The sequence below is a fragment of the Balaenoptera borealis genome (assembly GCF_965194805.1).
Source record: "Balaenoptera borealis genome assembly, chromosome: 3".
NCBI lineage: Eukaryota > Metazoa > Chordata > Mammalia > Artiodactyla > Balaenopteridae > Balaenoptera > Balaenoptera borealis.
This window is the reverse complement of record NC_138866.1, coordinates 27,264,051-27,283,648: the sequence shown is the minus strand read 5'-3', so window position 1 is coordinate 27,283,648 and position 19,598 is coordinate 27,264,051. Positions and strand designations below refer to the sequence as shown.

General features: G+C 39.5%; 1 protein-coding gene across 2 annotated transcripts in view; it reads right to left on the bottom strand.

Annotated features, from left to right (window-relative positions):
• NEK9 (NIMA related kinase 9) overlaps positions 1-19,598 on the bottom strand; it is a 35,945-nt gene that overhangs the window by 7,912 nt on the left and 8,435 nt on the right. For both annotated transcript variants that reach the window (XM_082387538.1, XM_082387539.1), the window contains exons 6-18: positions 19,388-19,519; positions 17,708-17,818; positions 16,567-16,631; positions 14,228-14,278; positions 13,580-13,772; positions 11,783-11,927; positions 10,934-11,134; positions 10,030-10,076; positions 8,692-8,847; positions 7,228-7,336; positions 6,560-6,721; positions 2,820-2,990; positions 2,039-2,098 (exon numbers count right to left, since the gene is read on the bottom strand). In XM_082387538.1, the coding sequence (XP_082243664.1) occupies positions 2,039-2,098; positions 2,820-2,990; positions 6,560-6,721; positions 7,228-7,336; positions 8,692-8,847; positions 10,030-10,076; positions 10,934-11,134; positions 11,783-11,927; positions 13,580-13,772; positions 14,228-14,278; positions 16,567-16,631; positions 17,708-17,818; positions 19,388-19,519 (1,603 nt within the window). The remainder of the gene's footprint in view (positions 1-2,038; positions 2,099-2,819; positions 2,991-6,559; positions 6,722-7,227; positions 7,337-8,691; positions 8,848-10,029; positions 10,077-10,933; positions 11,135-11,782; positions 11,928-13,579; positions 13,773-14,227; positions 14,279-16,566; positions 16,632-17,707; positions 17,819-19,387; positions 19,520-19,598) is intronic.

Below are 19,598 nucleotides of genomic sequence, written 5' to 3'. Positions count from 1 at the left end.
ACATTTGAGCCAAACACCTCTTAAAGTTGCCAGATAAACTCACCATTAACTCCCTTTACGGGGAAACACCTGAATGGAGAAGTCCTCAACCGTTAAATTCATTAAATTCTTTAATGACTATTCGTAAGAATTTAAAAAATATGATGGCTGGTTCTTTAAATATCATGCAGCATATTCCAAGTTACATTTAATGAAGATGAGTTGATGTACAGTCAGGAAATGAAACTGAGTTTTAATATGGACCAAAGAAAAATATAACTAAGAAAGTAATTTGCCAAAGCTAAAAAAAAAAAAAAATTGCGTGGTATATTCTAAAGTTAAATGTAAAAGCTTATTTATGATCACCAGCTAACCTGGCTTGAGGACTGACTATGCCACACTGTGATCCTACCGAAGCAGCAGAACTGTAGATGCCAAAATAACCTTTCAAGCTTGCTTTTTTGTTTTAAATGGCTTTTAAAAATTATGTTACATTTGACATACACATTAAGACTATTTTTAACGTATGTGTAAGGTTTGATGCCTAACAAAATAACCATACATGCATCTACTACATGAAAGTACAATTAGTTTCCAATACGGTAGCCATTAGCCAAATATGGTTATTTAAATTTAAACAGAATCAAAAATTCAGTTCCTCAGTCGCAAGAGCCACTTTTCAACTACTCAACAGCCACATGTGGCTGGTGGCTATTATACTGGACAGCACAGACATAGAACATTTCCATTATTGCAGAAAGAGCGATGGGACAGGGCTGAACAAGAATATTACCTGTATTGCTCCATCTGCCTTGTGAATTCCTTCCTTCTCTGGCCTCCTACCTACATATAACTACTCTGATTAATTTTGTATTTTTCATTTCTTCTTGCAAAAAAAAAAAACCTTTATCACATACTTAGGTATCCTTAAGCAATATATTATTTATTTTGCTTGTTTTTGAACTTTATAAAAAGGCATGTAGTCTGCTGCAACTTTCTTTTTACATTTCACATTATGGAAATATTTGTACATGTTGTTCATTTTAACACATACAACATTCCACTGGATGGTTATAACATATTCAACCAACAAATATTTATTGAGCATTTACCATGTGCCAGGCATTCTTCTAGGCAATGTGGATAAAATTATTGAATAAAAAAGACAAAAATCGTTGCCCTTACAGAGTTTATATTTTCCAGACAATGGACACGTGCTTTTAATCTTATGTTTTTCCTTTAAATACTGTTCCAGTAAAACGGAGCTGTAATATAACAGCTGTGCTTAGCAAAAAGGTATTTTATCACTTGTGACAGATATTAATATGCACAAACAGATGCTGAGCAATGGATTACTAAAGGAAACTAATAAAAGGTATGATGTGTGTTTGTGTAAACTAGAGCTCAACAAGTCTAGATCAGATTTTCAACTGCCTTTTTGGAGGATTAGTCTGCTTTCATTCTGGGTCTTCATCTGTTTTGATTGCACAAAATATCAGAATCCAGTTCTGAGACATCAAAGACTACAGGTACTCTAGCAAATGGAAAACCAAAAGGAACACAGATTCAATTTCCTAGCATGGCCCCAAATAAGAGAACCATGAAGAAAGCAGCCAAAGGAAAAGTATTAGAGAGGTTTGGGCTGATTTTCCCAACTACATTGAAAGTTTAGCCAACTTTTAATTCTAAGGGCTTATTCTGAAGGACTACTTCTATAGATTGGAATACCCCTGGGAACACTATGGAAGTAAAGGGTAGACAGAACCCATAGCCCCTAGCATTGTAAGAAAAGAAACAGTACGTAAGTCACAATACAATGTTGGGCAAGCCACATAATTACTCCCACATGTGTGGTGGCAAAGATGTACTCTCCCTCTGACCGCAATGTAAAAGTCATGACTTACTGTGAAATCTACCAAACTATGACCTTCCCTCTTGATCACTGTATTCCTCATTTCCCAAAGATATTTCCTATTTCCTTTTTTGGGAGGCTGCACGGAATTCAACCCAAAGACTCACACCTCAGAAAACCACTGGTACTTGAGATACTACTACTTACCAGTTCCGATGGATAAACCACTGCTATTCGAACGGATGGTCTTAGAATTCAATACTTTCTCTGAGGAAAAATATTCAGTAGGTAAGCATTGTTTACAGCCAGAGACAGGAAAAGTGACAGCCTAGGACAGGGAGTTAATCTAGGAGATAACTGCTATCTCTCATACCAGATATAAATATTATAAGCCAAGCACCAATAGCTACTCTAACTATATTCAACTATGTAGCAATTCTCCACCTTAACTATTCTTTGGAATCACCTGGGAAGCTTTAGAAAGTAGAAATGCCTAGGTCCCACCCCAGAGGTTCTGATTTAATTGGTCAGGACAATGGGATTTCTAAACTCCTCAAGGGATTCTAACGCGCAGCCAAGATTGTGAACCACTGACCTAAAGAATGAACTTCTAAACCTTCACACAGACCTTTATAATTTGTTCATAACAAAGGAATCTGTATGCAGGAAGCAGTTATGATTCAGTTTCTTTTTAAAGGTGTACTGTATGTTTCTCACAAAAGCATGAGCACAGATAAACTAATTAGTGGACTACTAGAAGTAACAAATTCTACAGCGAGGGGGGCAGAGCCTGAAGTTATCATAAGACAGCAAACGACAATGTTCTATTCCTACCACTAGATATGGTATCAATGACAATTATGAAGACTTACACGAGTAGCTTCTTTTCTTCAGGACACTTCTGTTTGCCAGAATGTGACCACCAGTAACTTAGATGTGGGTCTATCCTCTGTCAAAGCCATCCTAACCAACACATATGGACCCTTACCAACAATGAGAATGGTGTGCCAGCCTCGGCAAGATAAGTCTGGGACGTGATGCAGAGATCCAAAGATAGGCCGAGGCCATGAAGTGCAGATATCAGAGCCATGTGGTCTCTCTGTGGGGGTCATTGCCAGGCGACCATTACCACCATTGCCCCAGGCAAAAATGTGATTATCTAGACAAAAAAAATTAAACAGCAGACAATTGAACAGAACACTGGCTTCCCCACTCTTCTGGGTTCCCCATCTTTATGCCCTGGAGCTAAAAAGATTTTCCACCATGTATAAAACAAGGGAAAGCTATTTATTCCCCTATATAAAGCCTAAACAACTCCTGATGCCACCCAGGTAAAAATGACCACCGCTCCTACATACTGCTATCCATTCATTCACTCATTCAACATTTTTGGTCATTCATTCAAATAATTATTGGGCATCTACTTCATGACAGGCACTGCTGGAAGTGCTAGGAAGAGAGCAGAGAACAAAACAAAGTTGCTGCCCTTGTGGAACTGACATTCTAGTGGGGAGAGACTGATAAATAAATTACTTCAGGTAGCATTAAGTGCTAAGAAGGAAGATAAACAATAAAGAAAAGTGGAAATAAACAATAATAGTAGGGTATCATTACTTTAGACAGGGTAGTCAGAGAAGTACTTGTTGATACTTGAGCAGAGACCTGATTGAAGTGAGAGAGAACCAGGTGGATATTTAGGGGAAGAGCTTTCTAGGCAGAGGGAATAGCAAAGTGCAAAGTATGTATCACAAACACAACACAGAAGTCCTCTGCAGCTGGAGCAAAGTAAAGGAGGGGACGGTGGCCACAGAAGAGGTCAGGGGGTGACTGAAGTCTGGGTCATGCAGGCCATTCCAATGACTTTGGTTTTTACTGTTTGAGATAGGAAACTAGTAGAGATTCTGAACAGTAGGTATTTAAAAGGATCCCCCAGGCTACCATGAGGAGAACTGACTGCAGGGGCCCAAGGACGGAAGCAGGGAGATCAGTTGTAATAGTGAAGATGGTAAAAAGTGGTTGGATATATTCTGAAGATAATCTATAGAATTTGCTAATGGATGGGATGTGGGGTGTAGGATAGAGCTGCCATTTTCTGAAACAGGAAGGCTGCAGGAGGAACAGGTTTGAACAGAAGATCGGAAATTTGATTTTGAATACAGTAAGTTTGTTTGAGACGCCCATTACCTCTTATCCAAATCAGGGCATTTTTTAATGAAAAGGGGGTGCTATTAATGATTAAGCCCGGACAGTAGGCATGAATCAGGACCAACCTGGGAAGACTGGGCTATAAAGCCACTTTATCTTTAGACATCCAAATCAAGGGACTGTTGAACCAGTGAGTCTAGAAGTCAGGTACGGTAATTAAAGCTATCAGTGCTCAGGGAGGATTTAAGGTAATAAGCTCACTTAGAAAATAAAGGGAGAGGGACTTCCCTGGTGGCACAGTGGATAAGACTCTGCGCTCCCAATGCAGGGGGCCCGGGTGTGATCCCTGGTCAGGGAACTAGATCCCACATGCATGCCACAACTAAGAGTTCACATGCCGCAACTAAGGAGCCCGGGAACTGCAACTAAGGAGCCCACCTGCTGCAACTAAGACCTGGTGTAAACAAATAAATGAATAAATAAATATTAAAAAAAAAAAAAAGAAAGGGAGAGAAGGATTGAGCCCTGGACACTCCAGGCTTTAGACTTGGATACTACAATCATGGCACTGAACCTACCTGACTACACTAATCTGTTTATACGTATGTCTCCCCTACCCTACTAGACTGTGAGTTCCCTGAGGACAGGGGCTTTCTGAAACTCACTTTTTTTTTTTTAATTTGAAGTATAGTTGATTTATAATATTATATTAGTTTCAGGTATACAACATAGTGATTAAATATTTTTATAGATTATATTCCATTTCAAGTTATTATAAAAGAATGGCTATATTTTCCTGTGCTGTTCAATATATTCTTGGTGCTTATTTATGGTATACATAGTAGTTTGTATCTTTTAACCCCATACTCCTATCTTGCCCCTCCCCACTTCTTCTTCCCCACTGGTAACTACTAGTTTGTTCTCACTCTCTCTGTACGTCTGTTTCTGTTTTGTCATACTTATCCATTTGTTTTATTTTTTAGATTCCACATATAAGTGATAACATAGAGTATTTGCCATCCTCTGACTTATTTCACTAAACATAATACCCTCTAGGTCCATACACATTGTTGCAAATGGCAGAATTTCATTCTTTGTAATGGCTGGGTAATATCCCATTCATTGTATATATGCACCACATCTTCTTTATCCAGTCATCTGTTGATGGACACTTAGGTTGCTTCCATGTCTTGGCTATTGTAAATAGTGCTGCTATGAATACTGGGGTGCCTGTATCTTTTCACATTAGTGTTTTCCTTTTCTTCGAATATATGCCCAGGAGTGGAATTGCTGGATCATATGATGGTTCTATCTTTACTGAGACTCACTTCTACAGTCCCAGAGCCTAAAGGAGGACCTGGAGCATAGCAGGCACTCAGTTTATGTCTGCCATGTGAATGAGGTGATCAAGTACAGTTCAGAGGAGTAGAGGAACATTTATCAACAGGTAATATGCCCAGACACAGAGTCTAACTCTATACTCGTCATTCTGAAGTTTAACTTGAGAAGTACACAGATACTGAAGAAACATTACCTCTCTGAGGCCCTGTCAGAAAGTGCTACTGAACTTGCTATACTATTTTTAATCCTCAGTGACATCCTGATTCTGTCTTTCTAGGTACCATTTCCATTTATCTAGCCTGAACTAACCAGTCTGTTCCCTAAAACCACTTGTTTTGGGACAAGCAGGGAAGGTTAATGTGCTACTCTGAAGGCTGGTTCACTTAATTAAATATGGTAACAGATCACTTATCTGACACTATCGCTGGACCTCTCTTGTGTAAGTGACAGGCACAGACTGAAAGAAAACAAAGACATCCCAGAGCATGAGCAATAACAAAAAAAGCCAAAATGAGTCAAAAGATAAGAAGATGAAATATGTTTTTTTGTTGTTCACTAGTCACAAGAAAGAAGTGGCTACAAAAATCAAGAGAGTTTAGAAGGTGATACAGGAAGAGAGAAAAAAGAAAAAAAGAAAGCACAAGAAAGAGGAAAGGGAGTGAAGGCTAGCAGAAGCTGCAGAAAAGAAGTGGTGATAGGAGCAGGATGCTGAGGAGAAGAAATAGCTGAGAGGAAAGAGAGAAGAAAATTCCATTAGACCAATTCAGAAAGTTGAGAAACACATGGTATATAGCCCTTCAAGCCTTAGCAGTCCCTAAAGACATCACTGCAGTGCAGCTGACCCCAACCAAGGAGCAAGGTTAAATTATGTTGTTCTCCTCTCTAGCCACCCAACATTTATTGGAACCAACACGGTACTGGGCAAGGTATATGTATAAGTATTTAATAATTCTTAAAACATTGTACAAAAAAAGTTAAAGTAAAAAAAGTAGGGATTTAAGAGTACTAACTTGCCATTTTCTAGAAATCTGACCTTTTTACAGCAATCACTATGTTGGACACATGAAAAGTTAATGAAGCTCCACAGGTATAAAAATTGGCCACCAATTTAACACAGATAAAAAAGTAAACATATGATCCAGCTACACAAATAACCAGTCCACCTCTTTTGCAAGCAAAAATTAAAATTTAGCCATCTATCCAGAAAGCCTGAAATAACTGAAATAACATGTACAGACTCACCATCAGTGGCAGCAATGGTAAACTCATCACCGCAGGAGACTCTGATCACCTGCTTTCCACCTAGGGGGCCCCCCAACAGGTTGATTCCTAGACGCTTCTTATAATTTCCAACGCCCAGCTGTCCACACTTGTTGCAGCCAAAGGTCAGCAGCCGGCCTCGCTCTGAGACAGAAGCAAAAATAAATAACCAGGTACAAATGGGTCATGAAACAGAGGGAAAATGCAGACAATGTAGAGTCCCATAGACCAGCTTCTGGTTGTTAGAGTATACAAATATAAAGCTAGCTACACAATCCTGGACCTAGGGCAGCTAGGGCATCTAGAACTATGACCAATTAGACCCAGGAAGTGACTCAATATTATATATTCTATTTTAAATGTGGAAAATGGGTACTATTTAACTTAGAAAACTTATAGATGGTGCTAATTACAAATAGCAGTTGCCAGAAATTATAGGTATGGTATTCTCATTAAGGAATGTATTGATTATATACTTATAATGATTACCAACAAAATATTTATTCGAATGCCCAATTTGTTAATAAGATAATACTGGATGATGTGGGGAAATCAGGAGAATGTACATATAGTTAAGAAGAGCTACTACTTGATAGAATAAAAGAACCTGAAATACTAAGGCCTGTGTACACAGTCGTACATCAACTCACCATCAATAGCAGCAGTGTGAGTCTTGCCTGGGGCAATTGTACGGATCTTATAAAAGGACAACTGTTTGGCCAAGGTAAAGGAGGTTGTGTAGGGGACTTCGTGGTATGCCTGAAACAAGGTAGAACACAAAGCAAAGACTCATGAAGTAAAAAATGGAGGGGAAACAGGCTGAAAATGTTGTCGTGGTAACCAAAAGGCCTTTCAAGCGAATATGTTATTAAGAAGGTGCCAGGTAGCTTTTCATCTCCAATAGATTAAAGAAGAAATAAGCTCAATATGTAATTGGAGAATTTAGTATGAGGCAGGACTTTCTGACCACAAAAGTCTTAAGATTCCTAAATAAGGGTATGCAAAACATGAACTCTCCATCCCAGAAGGCATCTATATAAGGATAGAATCATTGACTTTTGTCTTGGTTATACACTCTACATACCTAACAAAAGCAGGGGAAGGAATTAAAATCCTGAAGACTCTGTCCAGCCCATCAGTTTACTGTGATCTAATTTTACCTACAATATTCTCAACTTGTTAAAACCCACGTTCCCTTTAGATTAGCATAAAAATAAATCTTCCCATGTAAGTTTAAAATTTCACAACAAACACAATGTTATAACAAAACCCAAATCAAGTAATGGTAATTCTGAATATGCCTTTTCAAACTACATGGACACCCTCCCCAGACCTGCTCCAAATTTGCACTCTCCCATTTCACAATCACTACTTTAGAGATTGCTTAAAAATTCTTACCTTTTCCATTGAGACAGCAAACTTGTCTCAATACGACTCTTTAGAAAATGACAAAAACTCATCATACTAACACAAAGAGGGGACTAGTACTTAATATCAGTGGCGAATTTATGACATCCTTGAAGGAGGTGAATGGTAATTACATTTAATAAGCCTGTATAGGATCAGTGATTTGAGAGTAATCATAAAAACTCCCTAGAGAGGTGGTACATGGAAAAATGTTTCTTTTCATAATGTTAATTTTCTTGTACCTACTTCAGTGATAAGGTAGAATCTGAATTCCATCACTGATTGTTTGTAGTCAATTTATTTATTGAGGTATAACGTACTATACAATATTGTACAGCTTGATACATTTTTCTAAAGGTATATAAATGTAAAACTACCATCCAGATCAAGATATAGACCATTTCCATCACCCTAGGGTCCCTCCTACCCTTTCTGTTAACACCTATGCCCCTCTTCCCAGAAGTAACCACTGTTTTGACTTTTGCCATCATAAGTTAATTTTGCCTGTTCTTAAACTTCATATGATGGGCATCATATAGTATGTACACTTTTGTGGCTGGCTACTTTACTGGACATAATGTCTGTGAGATCGTCACTTTATTCTTAAGTCAAATTCCACGGTCACAAACCAATAATAGCATTTCCAAAGAAATTCCAACCTAGAGAAGTTCTGATGATGTACTTAGGATACCAAGCGGGGTACTCACTTCATGATTGATGATTCCAGACATGCACTGATTCAGACCCAGTTTGTTGAACTCATTGAGTCCACAGGCCAGCACTTTGCCTGACTGGGTCAGCAGAAATGTCCCATCACAGCCACATTGAACTGCGACAATAATCAAGGCCTTGGGAACATCCACCTGCAAGAAAAAAAAAAAAATCAGAAAATCTCCCAAACATAACTTGTATTAGGGAAAAACCCTCAAATTCTTTAAAAAATGATGCTCTGCATTTAGCAGAATGACTACAAGGAAATAAAGGTTGCTCTATTTTCTTCAGATTTGCCCAGCAGCTTAGAGGCTACTGTTTTCAACAAGGAGCTCAAGTTTTATAATAAAGTAAAAGAAGGCAATTCCAGGTCAGCTAAAAGTTTTAGCAATAGGTCCTACTTAGGAAGACTTCTCAGAAAACACTGGGAAAAGAGAAGCTTCGATCTATTACTGATTTAGCCCTCTGAGATGCAGAGATCCCATGATAGTTACAGAAGAAGCTCAGTAGCCCTGTGGGGTGCCAGTCTGGTCATATAATAAGTGAGGTGACCAAGGATTGAGGCAGCAGCCAAGACTTCTGAAGGCTCACATCCCTCTGCAGCTAACTAGACAGGGCTGAAGAATGGTGGGGGGACATGATGGATGTCTGTGAAACCTGAAAACTCAAACCTCAAACCTTCTCCTATAGTCTTTTCAGGAGAAGAGGAATAGCTGTGAATCCTATTGATTGAGAATGGTCCCACAGATATATGTTAATTTTTAAAATGTAAATAAACATTGTTAATAGTGAACAGTGGGTGAGCCTGTGTCCTACGGTGCATGTGACCGTGCTCTCTCTGCTTGTTTCAGCTCCCGTGCCAGCTCTTTCAGTGCCAGCTCTTGCAGTACTGAGAGGAATTAGATATTACATTTCATACAATATGACCCCTAAATACAAACAACTACTTCATTTGGTATCCAACTGTGGAAAGGGGAAGGGAAATGGCTGTGCTGGGTTAAGGGATACTCTATTGCTTTCCAATATTTCCCATCCAGGGTGTGTTTAGCTTGATGTGACTTCTTCATTATACATTCTGATTTTAGCGCTCATCCCCAATCAAGATGTGACTCCAGAGTGTCCACAGTGGCTGCATCTTCTTTCGCAACTTTTGATGATTTAGTCAGATGACAAGACCACATAGTGCTAAATTAGGAATCCTGGATTGTCAGGCTCCCAGATAGGAAATATTTCAGGGATAAACACCTTGATATGAGGAGTCAGGTAAAGAGGACATATTACTGGAGTCTGTGTGACCTAGATAGGCTCTAGGAAGAAGTTGCCTCTGATTTTACCTTTTGTGGTGTATAATAATCCTCTTCTGAATCCAAACCCAGCCTTCCTGAGACACACATAAGAAAGAAAATCATTAAAATGAGGGCTTCCAGGGACTTCCCTGGTGGTGCAGTGGATAAGACTCTGCGCTCCCAATGCAGGGGGCCCGGCTTGGATCCCTGGTCAGGGAACTAGATCCCACGTGCATGCTGCAACTTGGAGTTCGCATGCCACAACTACGGAGCTGGTGAGCTACAACTAAGGAGCCCGCGAGCTGCAAATAAGGAGCCCACGTGTTGCAGCTAAGGAGCCGGCAAGTGGCAACTAAGGAGCCCGCTTGCTGCATCTAAGACCTGGTGCAACCAAATAAATAAATAAATAAAAAAGAAATAAAATAAAATAAAATCTACTATACCTCTCAACTTAAAAAATAAAATAAAATAAAATGAGTGCTTCCTTCCCAATGAAAATATTCTATAAGATTCTCTTTTACTGGACTTCCCTGGTGGCACAGTGGTTAAGAATCTGCCTGCCAATGCAGGGGACATGGGTTTGAGCCCTGGTCCGGGAAGATCCCACATGCCACGGAGCAACTAAGCCCGTGCGCCACAACTACTGAGCCCATGTGCCACAACTACTGAAGCCTACACACCTAGAGCCCGTGCTCTGCAACAAGAGAAGCCACTGTAATCAGAAGCTCACGCACCGCAACGAAGAGTAGACCCCACTCGCCGTAACTAGAGAAAGCCCGCGCGCAGCAACAAAGACCCAACGCAGCCAAAAATAAATAAAAAAAAAAAAAGATTCTCTTTTACTGAATTAACACTTCTTAAATAGAGGCTGCATGATGTGTTTAGAGGCACACAAGCATGAGGTCAGGTTGTCCGCCTGGGAATAAGTGGACAGAGTCAAGGCTACACCTACCATATTCACCACAGCCCCAAGAGTAGACTTCTTTGTTTCGTGTCAAAACCACCACATGATTATCTCCACAGGAGACCTGCTCCACTGGATTGTTTAGGAAGAAGTCCAGCTGCATGGGTTCTAATAGTTCAGGGCCAGCAATCTTGTCCATGCCCATGCAGCCATAATAGTCAGATCCAAACGCATAGAGCTGACCTTCATCTGTGAAAGGAAGGAAAGCAGAACCCATCAAAGGAATGACTTATTTTGTCTAATCAGAAAGCTGGGCAGGGCTGGAATGAGGATGACCTCAGCCAATGAGCTCACATGGGATGATTATATCAGAGAAATCTGATAGACTGTCTATCAAACCTAGAGTTGTTGGTATTTAGGGGGTCATGTGTACTGTTACAGTAACAGTTAAAAAAAGAATGGTGGGATGATATATTAAAGAGGCTTAAAATTTTACCGGGGCCATCTCTATTTTACAGAGAAAAAGGGAAGCACCAAGGAATCATAAAGCGAGTACTGGCAAGACCCAAACTAAATTTGAGCTCCCAATTCCTGATTCAGCGTTATCTACACCTGACTAGGTAGTGAGGTTATTTCTGCTCCCCCCACAACTGGGACATATGATATATTTCTCCTAATCCCACCTCTTCTCTGTTATCCATCTGCCTTCTCCTTGCTCATCACTACTCTAATGCTATAGCAAGTTGGGCATGTTGTTATTAATGTGTATAATATTTGCTCACTGTCTTTGGTTCTTTGGATACTGTCTTTTGTTGTAAAATCCCAACTAAAACTGCATAGAATTAAGTAAAATACCCCACATTAAATGCAGCTGGGTGCTTTCTGCTGCTGGCTTACCTGTTACACAGACAGTGAAATCATCGCCACATGACACCTGATGGATAGCTTTGCCTTGCAACTTTTCCACGTGCTTTGGCTGTCGGTAGGAGGCTTTGTCTCCATGGCCCAGCTGACCATGGAGTTTAGTACCCCCTTGCATGTTCTGTGAAATAAATAGGTCTTGTGAAGTTTTAAACTTTTCACGCCAAATCTTTAATCTAGTCTGTAATATCACTTCTTATTAAGAAAAACAGTAGGAAAAAAATCAGTTGGAAATATAGAAACGGGGAAAAAAAAAGGTAAGAGGATTAAACCTTTTAATGGTAGATAGTAAAAAACCCCTGCCAACAGATAAAGATTATTAAAGTATCCAGACTGATATCCATCGGGCCTTAAAAGGACCCATTCTCAATTTTGTCTTTCTTCTTCAAGTCTAAGGTGAACTGTCTATTTAATTATGGGTGATGATGAAAAAACTCTTTATGCAGTCTAATTTGATTGTTTTTTTACAGGAGTACAGCCTCTTGGAAATCCTTATAAAAGTTTTACAAATTTTGGTCACAGTTTCCCTGAAATACGTAACCGTCATAAGGAATCTGGTTACATCAAAGACGCTGCTATAAAGCACTGAGAATAGTCCTACATGACTTTTCAACAGTTTTAAAGACATAAGTAATTCTTCCCATTCAATAACTCAACTGTAAGTCCTTACACAAATGTTTTTTAAGGCACTAATTTCAATCCACCTCTGGCAGCCCCCCAGAAACTAGTTCTTTAAGTGAGAGGATTTTAGGAAATAACAGCAAGTTAAAACTCTATAACAGAGGCCAAATCACTCATTCTTTCTCTCAATCCAATAGTTGAGTGTCTACTCTGTCACACACTGGGGATAAAGCCTGTCCTTATGGAGAAGTTATCTGAAACTACTGGAAAAAATGAGCTCCCTCAGGAAGGAGGAAGAGTGGGAAGAACCGGGAACCTAAGATAAGACAAGGTCGGGTAAAGAAAAAGCAGCCTGAAGTGAGCCTGAGAAGGCACAGCGGAAGAGACAGGAGCAAAGTCAAGAGAACATGCTCTTGCGGCAGCCAAGGGAAGACCAGGCTTCAAGAAGGAGGGAGTGACCAACAATGTCAAATACTACAGGAGATCAAGCAAGGACTCAAATGTACCTATCTGTTTTATTTTCACAATTTATAGGTCATTTTGTCAAGAGTAGTTTCAATTGAGCGGAGGGATAGAAGCTGCACTGTAGGTGAATGAGGAATGAGTGGGAGATAAGAAAAGAGACAACAAATAGAGGCAGTTTGTTCGAAGTGAGAGAGAGGATAGAATCTAGAGGTGAACAAAGGAAAATTCTACTCAAGATATTCCACCTTCAATCACTGACGGAGGTCTTAGAATTTTCCTGACATGGTACACTGCTTCATTTGTTTACAAAGCTATTTCACAGGTATGAGTTGCTCTGAAATGCATGGTAATAGAACAGAGTAATTAAGTGACCTTCTGAAATCACCCAGTGGTAAATGAGAATCCAATCTCCTGAGTCCAAGCCTTTTAATTCTTTCTCTCCTTCTTTCTCTCTCTTTCATTCATTCATTCAAAAAACATTTATAAGCGACTTAACATGTACCAGGTATTGGGGATACATCAGTGAACTAAACAGACAAAATCCCTACTCTCAAAAGAGCTTACATCCCATCATCCCATGCTGCCACTTCTGCAGCACATGTTCAACCAACAAAATTCTTAGACATCCTGGGCCCAGTAAACAATGAGGCGCACGTCACTGTTCTAAAGTACGTAGCTTTCACTTACCACCCAGGTGTATAGTTCCTTCTCCACTGTGACCACAGCAAAGTGGGTATTCCCTGCACACACCTGCCGGGCACTACAGCCACTCTTGATGACATCCAGTTTCTGGGGAGTGGATTTCCCACCACCCCAAACATAGACTTCACTGGTTCGGGATGTTACCACAGCAATGGGTGCTTCAGTCACAGTGCTTGACCTGCCGACAACCCCCAGAACAAAGGAACATTTAACATAAAAATTATATCAAAGAAAAATGCTTCCAGTCTTTTCCCTGAGAACTGCCAATTATGGTATGAGAAAGTATGTTCTTTCTCGACAACTTATTTCAACCCTCTATCATAGCAGGCTTTGCAATTCCTGCCTTAAGGCTTCATCACAGCTCAGCCAGATCAGATAGCAGTCTGATTCATAACACCTACACTTTTCAACTTTTCAACATTCATCATGATAATGATGTCCACTTTAGCATGAGGGTAAAATTATAGCTTTCTTTTTCTCTGACATGACTATTTGACATTTAAGCAGATGTTGCCTTCTGAAAGGATGCCAAAGGCTTCTTACTGGGATCAAACAATGTCCAGACCCAAGAAAGAAAGACCCCCTGGTGGTAATTTAAGATATATTACTTTTCAAGAGTCTCTTGAGCATTACCTTGGTCTCTTTGTAGGTGCATTAAGCAGTGTGACTTTTTCCTCCATCTCTCTACCAAAAGAAAAGCAAAGATACATGAGAGAAATAATAGGTTCCTATATTGCACTAGTGTCTCTTTAAAACCTTTCACAGACTTAATCTTCTATAAACCATATGCCTCCCACAATGTTACAATACTTTTAGGAAAGTACTTCGATACAACTGAAACAGTTCTATAGGCCTAGCATTAGACAATTCATTAAATACAAGGGGGCCAGTAGTCTGGGGCCATTTGTTTTCTGTCTCTGAGAAATGTTCCAGGCCGGACCAGAGAGCCTTGAGAACCTCTGATGCCCATTTTAGGAACCTGCTGACATCTTCCTTTAGTCTGCTCACTGACTCCCTAAACTCAACATCTCTAAAGCTCAGCTCATTATCTTTTTCCAATACAGCTTTTCTTTCTGACTCTCCTAATTCTATAGCGGGCACCCTCTATTCTCCCAGTGAACTAGGTTTAAAACTTCAGTGGTTTTGGACTCAGCTGTCTTCCTTTCTTCAATATTCAAGTTTTATAGATTCTACTTATACAATGCCCTTTTACTCACGTCTCCTTCCCAGTCTCACCACCTTGGTTCTGGGCAGCTTTACTTCCCAACTGGGCTGTGGTAGCACCTAATTGGTCTCACCACAGTTTTAATCCACTTTAATCAGTCCTATACTGATTTAACACTGATATTAGTACTGCTAAATAACTCTTCCTAAGGCGCATCTCTCATCACATGAACTGCCCTCTCATAAATATCCAACACTTCCGTACTATTCCTTGAATAAAGCACAGATTCCTTCATCTGGCATTCAACATTCTCTGCCTACCCTTCCAGCCTTCCTTCCCTGTATCCACTCCCATGTTCTAACTCAGGGTTCTCATTCTGCCTAAATCAATTATAGCTGAAGACCTGGGGTGGTGCTTAAGAACCAGCATTTTCTTTAAATTTCCTGAGGTGTTGCTATTGAGAACGCCAGGTCTAGAACCTCTAGCCAAACAGGACTTAGTGTGCTTCCTGAATACTTCCACAATTCCCTGTGTCTGTGCTCTATCTGGAAAGCTCTTTGTCTTCTGTTTTTCCATCAAAGAACAAAGTTCTAACAAAGTACTACATGTAAATCTCCAACTCTCTCAATAAAAATTGCATTATCAATGGAAATATTTAAATAAGAGATTTAAACAGTGATTATATTGTTGGAAAATAAGCCAGATAAAGAATTAGAATATGCTTAACCAGCCCTAGAGGGTGATATTGCCTGAATACGAATAGAACATAAATGCAAGGTTACAGTGCTGCATCTGGAGTATTATACATAATTCTATGCACTAAAACACTGGCTGGAGATCAACTGGAGAACCAGAAAAGATTAATTTAATACAACAGAATAAAGGTTACTGACCAAACAGCAGAGATTATGGAATTAGGTATACACTTAATGCATCTAAGGGCAACACTTGAAAAAGAGCACAGTACATGTTTGAATATTGGGAAGACTCAAAAACAAAGAACTGGTAGAGGAGGAAGAAGGGTTGTTAGGCAAAAATAGTATAATAGGATGAAACAGAGACTAGAGCATTTAAGAAGGATGAAGAACACCTCTTCCTTTGAGTTAGGGTTTGAAGCCTCCTACAAAAAGTGAGGGATAAAGGACCTTCTTCCTACCTCTAGAGACCTTTAACACTAAATAAACCTCAGGAAATAACCTGTCAGGAATCAATCAACCTCGACTACAGGAAACGGGCAAAAGGTATCTGAAGAGGACCCATCCAACTGCAATCTACCATCTAAACAAATGCACTAAAAAGCAAAGGCCTGGTCCAAACCCACACTACTATCCAACAATTGTTGAGCACCTTGTGCCAGGCCCTGGGCTGAGCACTTTATATGCATTACCTCCTTTAATCCTCACCCTACCTCACTTTATAGAGAAAACTAAGGGACAGAGATGTTAAATAACTTGACAAAGATAATGACACAACTCAGATACAAACATAAGGATGTCTGAGTCCAGAGCCCTCCTCTCTTAATTACTACACTCTAGTGCCCAAACTCTAGATTAGAACTCACAGAAGATGGGGAGGAGTGAAGGGCTCTAGGGTCTCATCAGTATCAATTTAGAACAAAGTAGCACAGGTTAAGGAGGTGAAAGTCAGGAACTACATCAAGCAATGAAAGCAGAGATGTTGGAAGAAAATAGCAGCAGAGTGGCAAAGTCAGGAAACACCACCCTCTCTTTGTAGTACTCTGGTCAGGCTTCTAATAGTCAGTCAGCCATCTACAGAAAGAAAATGAAGCAACTTCTTTGTTCTTTACCTTCTGCGTTTCCTGAGAAGAGGGCGATCCAGAAGTTCATCTGCAGTGGGTCTCTGCTCAGGATCCTAAAAAGTATCAGTGGGTTAGTTTTAACTTAAAGGGAATGCGCAAGGGACTTCCTGGTGGTCCAGTGGGTAAGACTCCATGCTCCCAATGCAGGGGACCGGGTTTGATCCCTGGTTGGGGAACTAGATCCTGCATGCATGCTGCAACTAAGAAGTGTGCATGCCGCAACTAAGAGTACATGTGCCCCAACTAAGCCCACATGCCGCAATGAAGATCCCGTACGTCACAATGAAGACCTGGTGCAGCCAAAATAAATAAATAAATAAATATTTAGATAAATAAATAAATAAATAAATAAATAAATGGGCAAAATGGGATCTAAAGACACATTTACTTCCTCTTAGAAGGCTGTAGGTTTGTTATTCAAAGATCACTGTATATCATCCTTCTGTTTCAAAAAACCTATTTCTTATGTCACATTCTATGCTTCATGCTCACTATCATCAACACTTATACGTGAATGAGAATGCACCTTCCTCACTTGTTTTAACTGTTAGGGCAGTGGTTCTCAAATTTCAGTATACATAGTACATAAGAATCTGCTGGAGTACCTGTTACAAATAAAGATTTCTGGGCTTTATCCACAGAGGTTCTGATCCAGTCAGTCTGGAGTGGGGCCCAGGAATCTTCATTTTCTTCTTGTAAAAATCCCCCATCCCCTGGCGATTCTAATGCCTGTGGCTCCTGGACCACCTTTGAATAATACTGACCTAGAACTGCACTGCAAGGCAACTGTGACATTTAGAACTGTATACATTCTGCACATTAGGAATTCTAAATTACCTCTAACTATTATTTTATAAAATCAATTTTAAAAAATTAATCTTGATCATAAAAAATGGAGCACAATTTAGATGGTAAATTCATTTCGCAAATTAGTAAAGGAAGAATTTGTTGGCTGAAGCACACAACTATCATGAACTGCCAATGCCTATTCTCCCGGATATAGCCACAAATACATCCTACCCTGGGGAAGTGGACGTGGTTTTGTGCAGGTTCATCTATGCCATACTCCAAACACTGAGGCTGGAAGGGAAAGCACTGAACTGAAATCAATATGTTAAGTCACGCTTACCTGGTCAAGGCATGCATGGACCATTTGGATCAGTTCCAAAGAGTACTGGCTAGAATCAACTTCCATGGCCCGGATTCCTTGTACAATCTTCACACACAAGTTGAGTGGGTTCTATGAGAAAATGATTATTGTATTGTCCTTGGTGGTTATATAAAGATGACATTATAATCTACTAGTAGGGGCTTTGAGATGTCTGTGACTATCATGTAAAGAAATGGCAATAGTTCTGAATTGGGTCTGACCTCTTTTTACAACTGTTGGTACACATCAGCAAGAAATGGTTAGGGATGCACTACTGCTGTCAGATAATGAAGCCAACTGGCCAACATGGGGTATGACTATGTGACCAATAGAATAATACTCAGAGTATATTATAATCTGACCCTTCAACTGAATCCTAAGAAAAAGGAAAGCAAGGTTAGCTATGCTTCTTGGCTTTAAGTATGTCCTTTGCCAACTAATTTGCCTCCTAATTTATATATCCTAATAATGGTTATACAGGTGATACTCAGCTGTAACAGACAAGGCAATGAATAATAAGTTCATAATGATAAGAAATTATTATAACAGTGCCACCACACCTTTACTGAGACCAACAGAAACATAAGTTGCACATATAATGTTTTTTAACCCTTGCAAACAACATGCAGGATTATCATTACCAATTCAGAGACGTAAAGTAACTTGCCCAAGACTACACGGATAGTAAAAAATGGAGCCATAATTTCAACCAAAGTCTATCTGACTCCAAAACTCATTTTCCTTCCACTATGTTATTTAAGAGAACTAGATGACAGATCAGAATAAACTTCAGGACTTAGAAAAATAAACAGGTCTCATAAAAGGCCAAAGAATTCTGCATTATCTTACATTTGTATTTTCATATCCATTAGCAGAGCATCTCTATGAGAGGAATATGTATTTTTTCCCTTGTTATAGCTAATGAAATAGAGGATGAAAGAGATGAAGTGATTTGCCTAAGTTCTCACATCTGGCTTGCAGAGGATATTGGATGTGAATCCACTTGTGCTACTCAGATTGTGATCCATGGACGAGTAGCGTCAGCATCATCTGGGAGTCTGTCAGAAATGCAGAATCTCAGGCCTCGCTCCAGATACACTAAAACAGAGTCTGCATTTTAACAAGATGCCCAGGTGATTTCCTATGTATATTAAAGTTTGAGAAGCACTGCTTTATACTGGGCTTTACTTAAGAAGAAAAGAGACTTAAAGGGATTTGTTGTTTATAAAACAGTAGCAATCTTTAGTAAGAGTCAGGATGTAACTTTTCATAAAAAAGATCAAAACACTTTAATGAGTATTATATAACTTGCCTTAGCTTTTATAAAACGATGTAGCTGAAGTGTAAGAAATGAAATGGCTTATCTAAATTGCTGCATCACACAGTCGATCCTAGAGCCAGTTTTAAAATTACAGTCAACGGATTCAAGGACCGTGCTCAAACTACTTGATTATGATTATTTCAGTGGGGAATTCAAGTTGGAAATAAATCTTGTCTATAGAATTTTAGTAATACACTACTAAGCCAGTACCTGAATACTGGTTATTTTTCCTATAGCTGATTTCTGTTCAAGAAATCAGAAGCTCAGGAATAAAGTTGATTCTCTCAACCAAGCTGTACCATTTGCAAGGACAATGCAGGGATAATACATCAACTTACTGTAGCATCAAACGTTCTCTTTAGCGTAAGCAGTTCAAAAATGACACAGCCCACTGCCCAGATATCAGACTTGAAATTGTATTTAACTCCTTGGCAGAGCTCTGGAGACATGTAATATGGAGTTCCCACAAGCTGAACAACAAAGAAAGCAATCAAAAAATGACTTCTTTTCTGAGGTAACTATATTAATATTTCAACAACTAAATTAAAT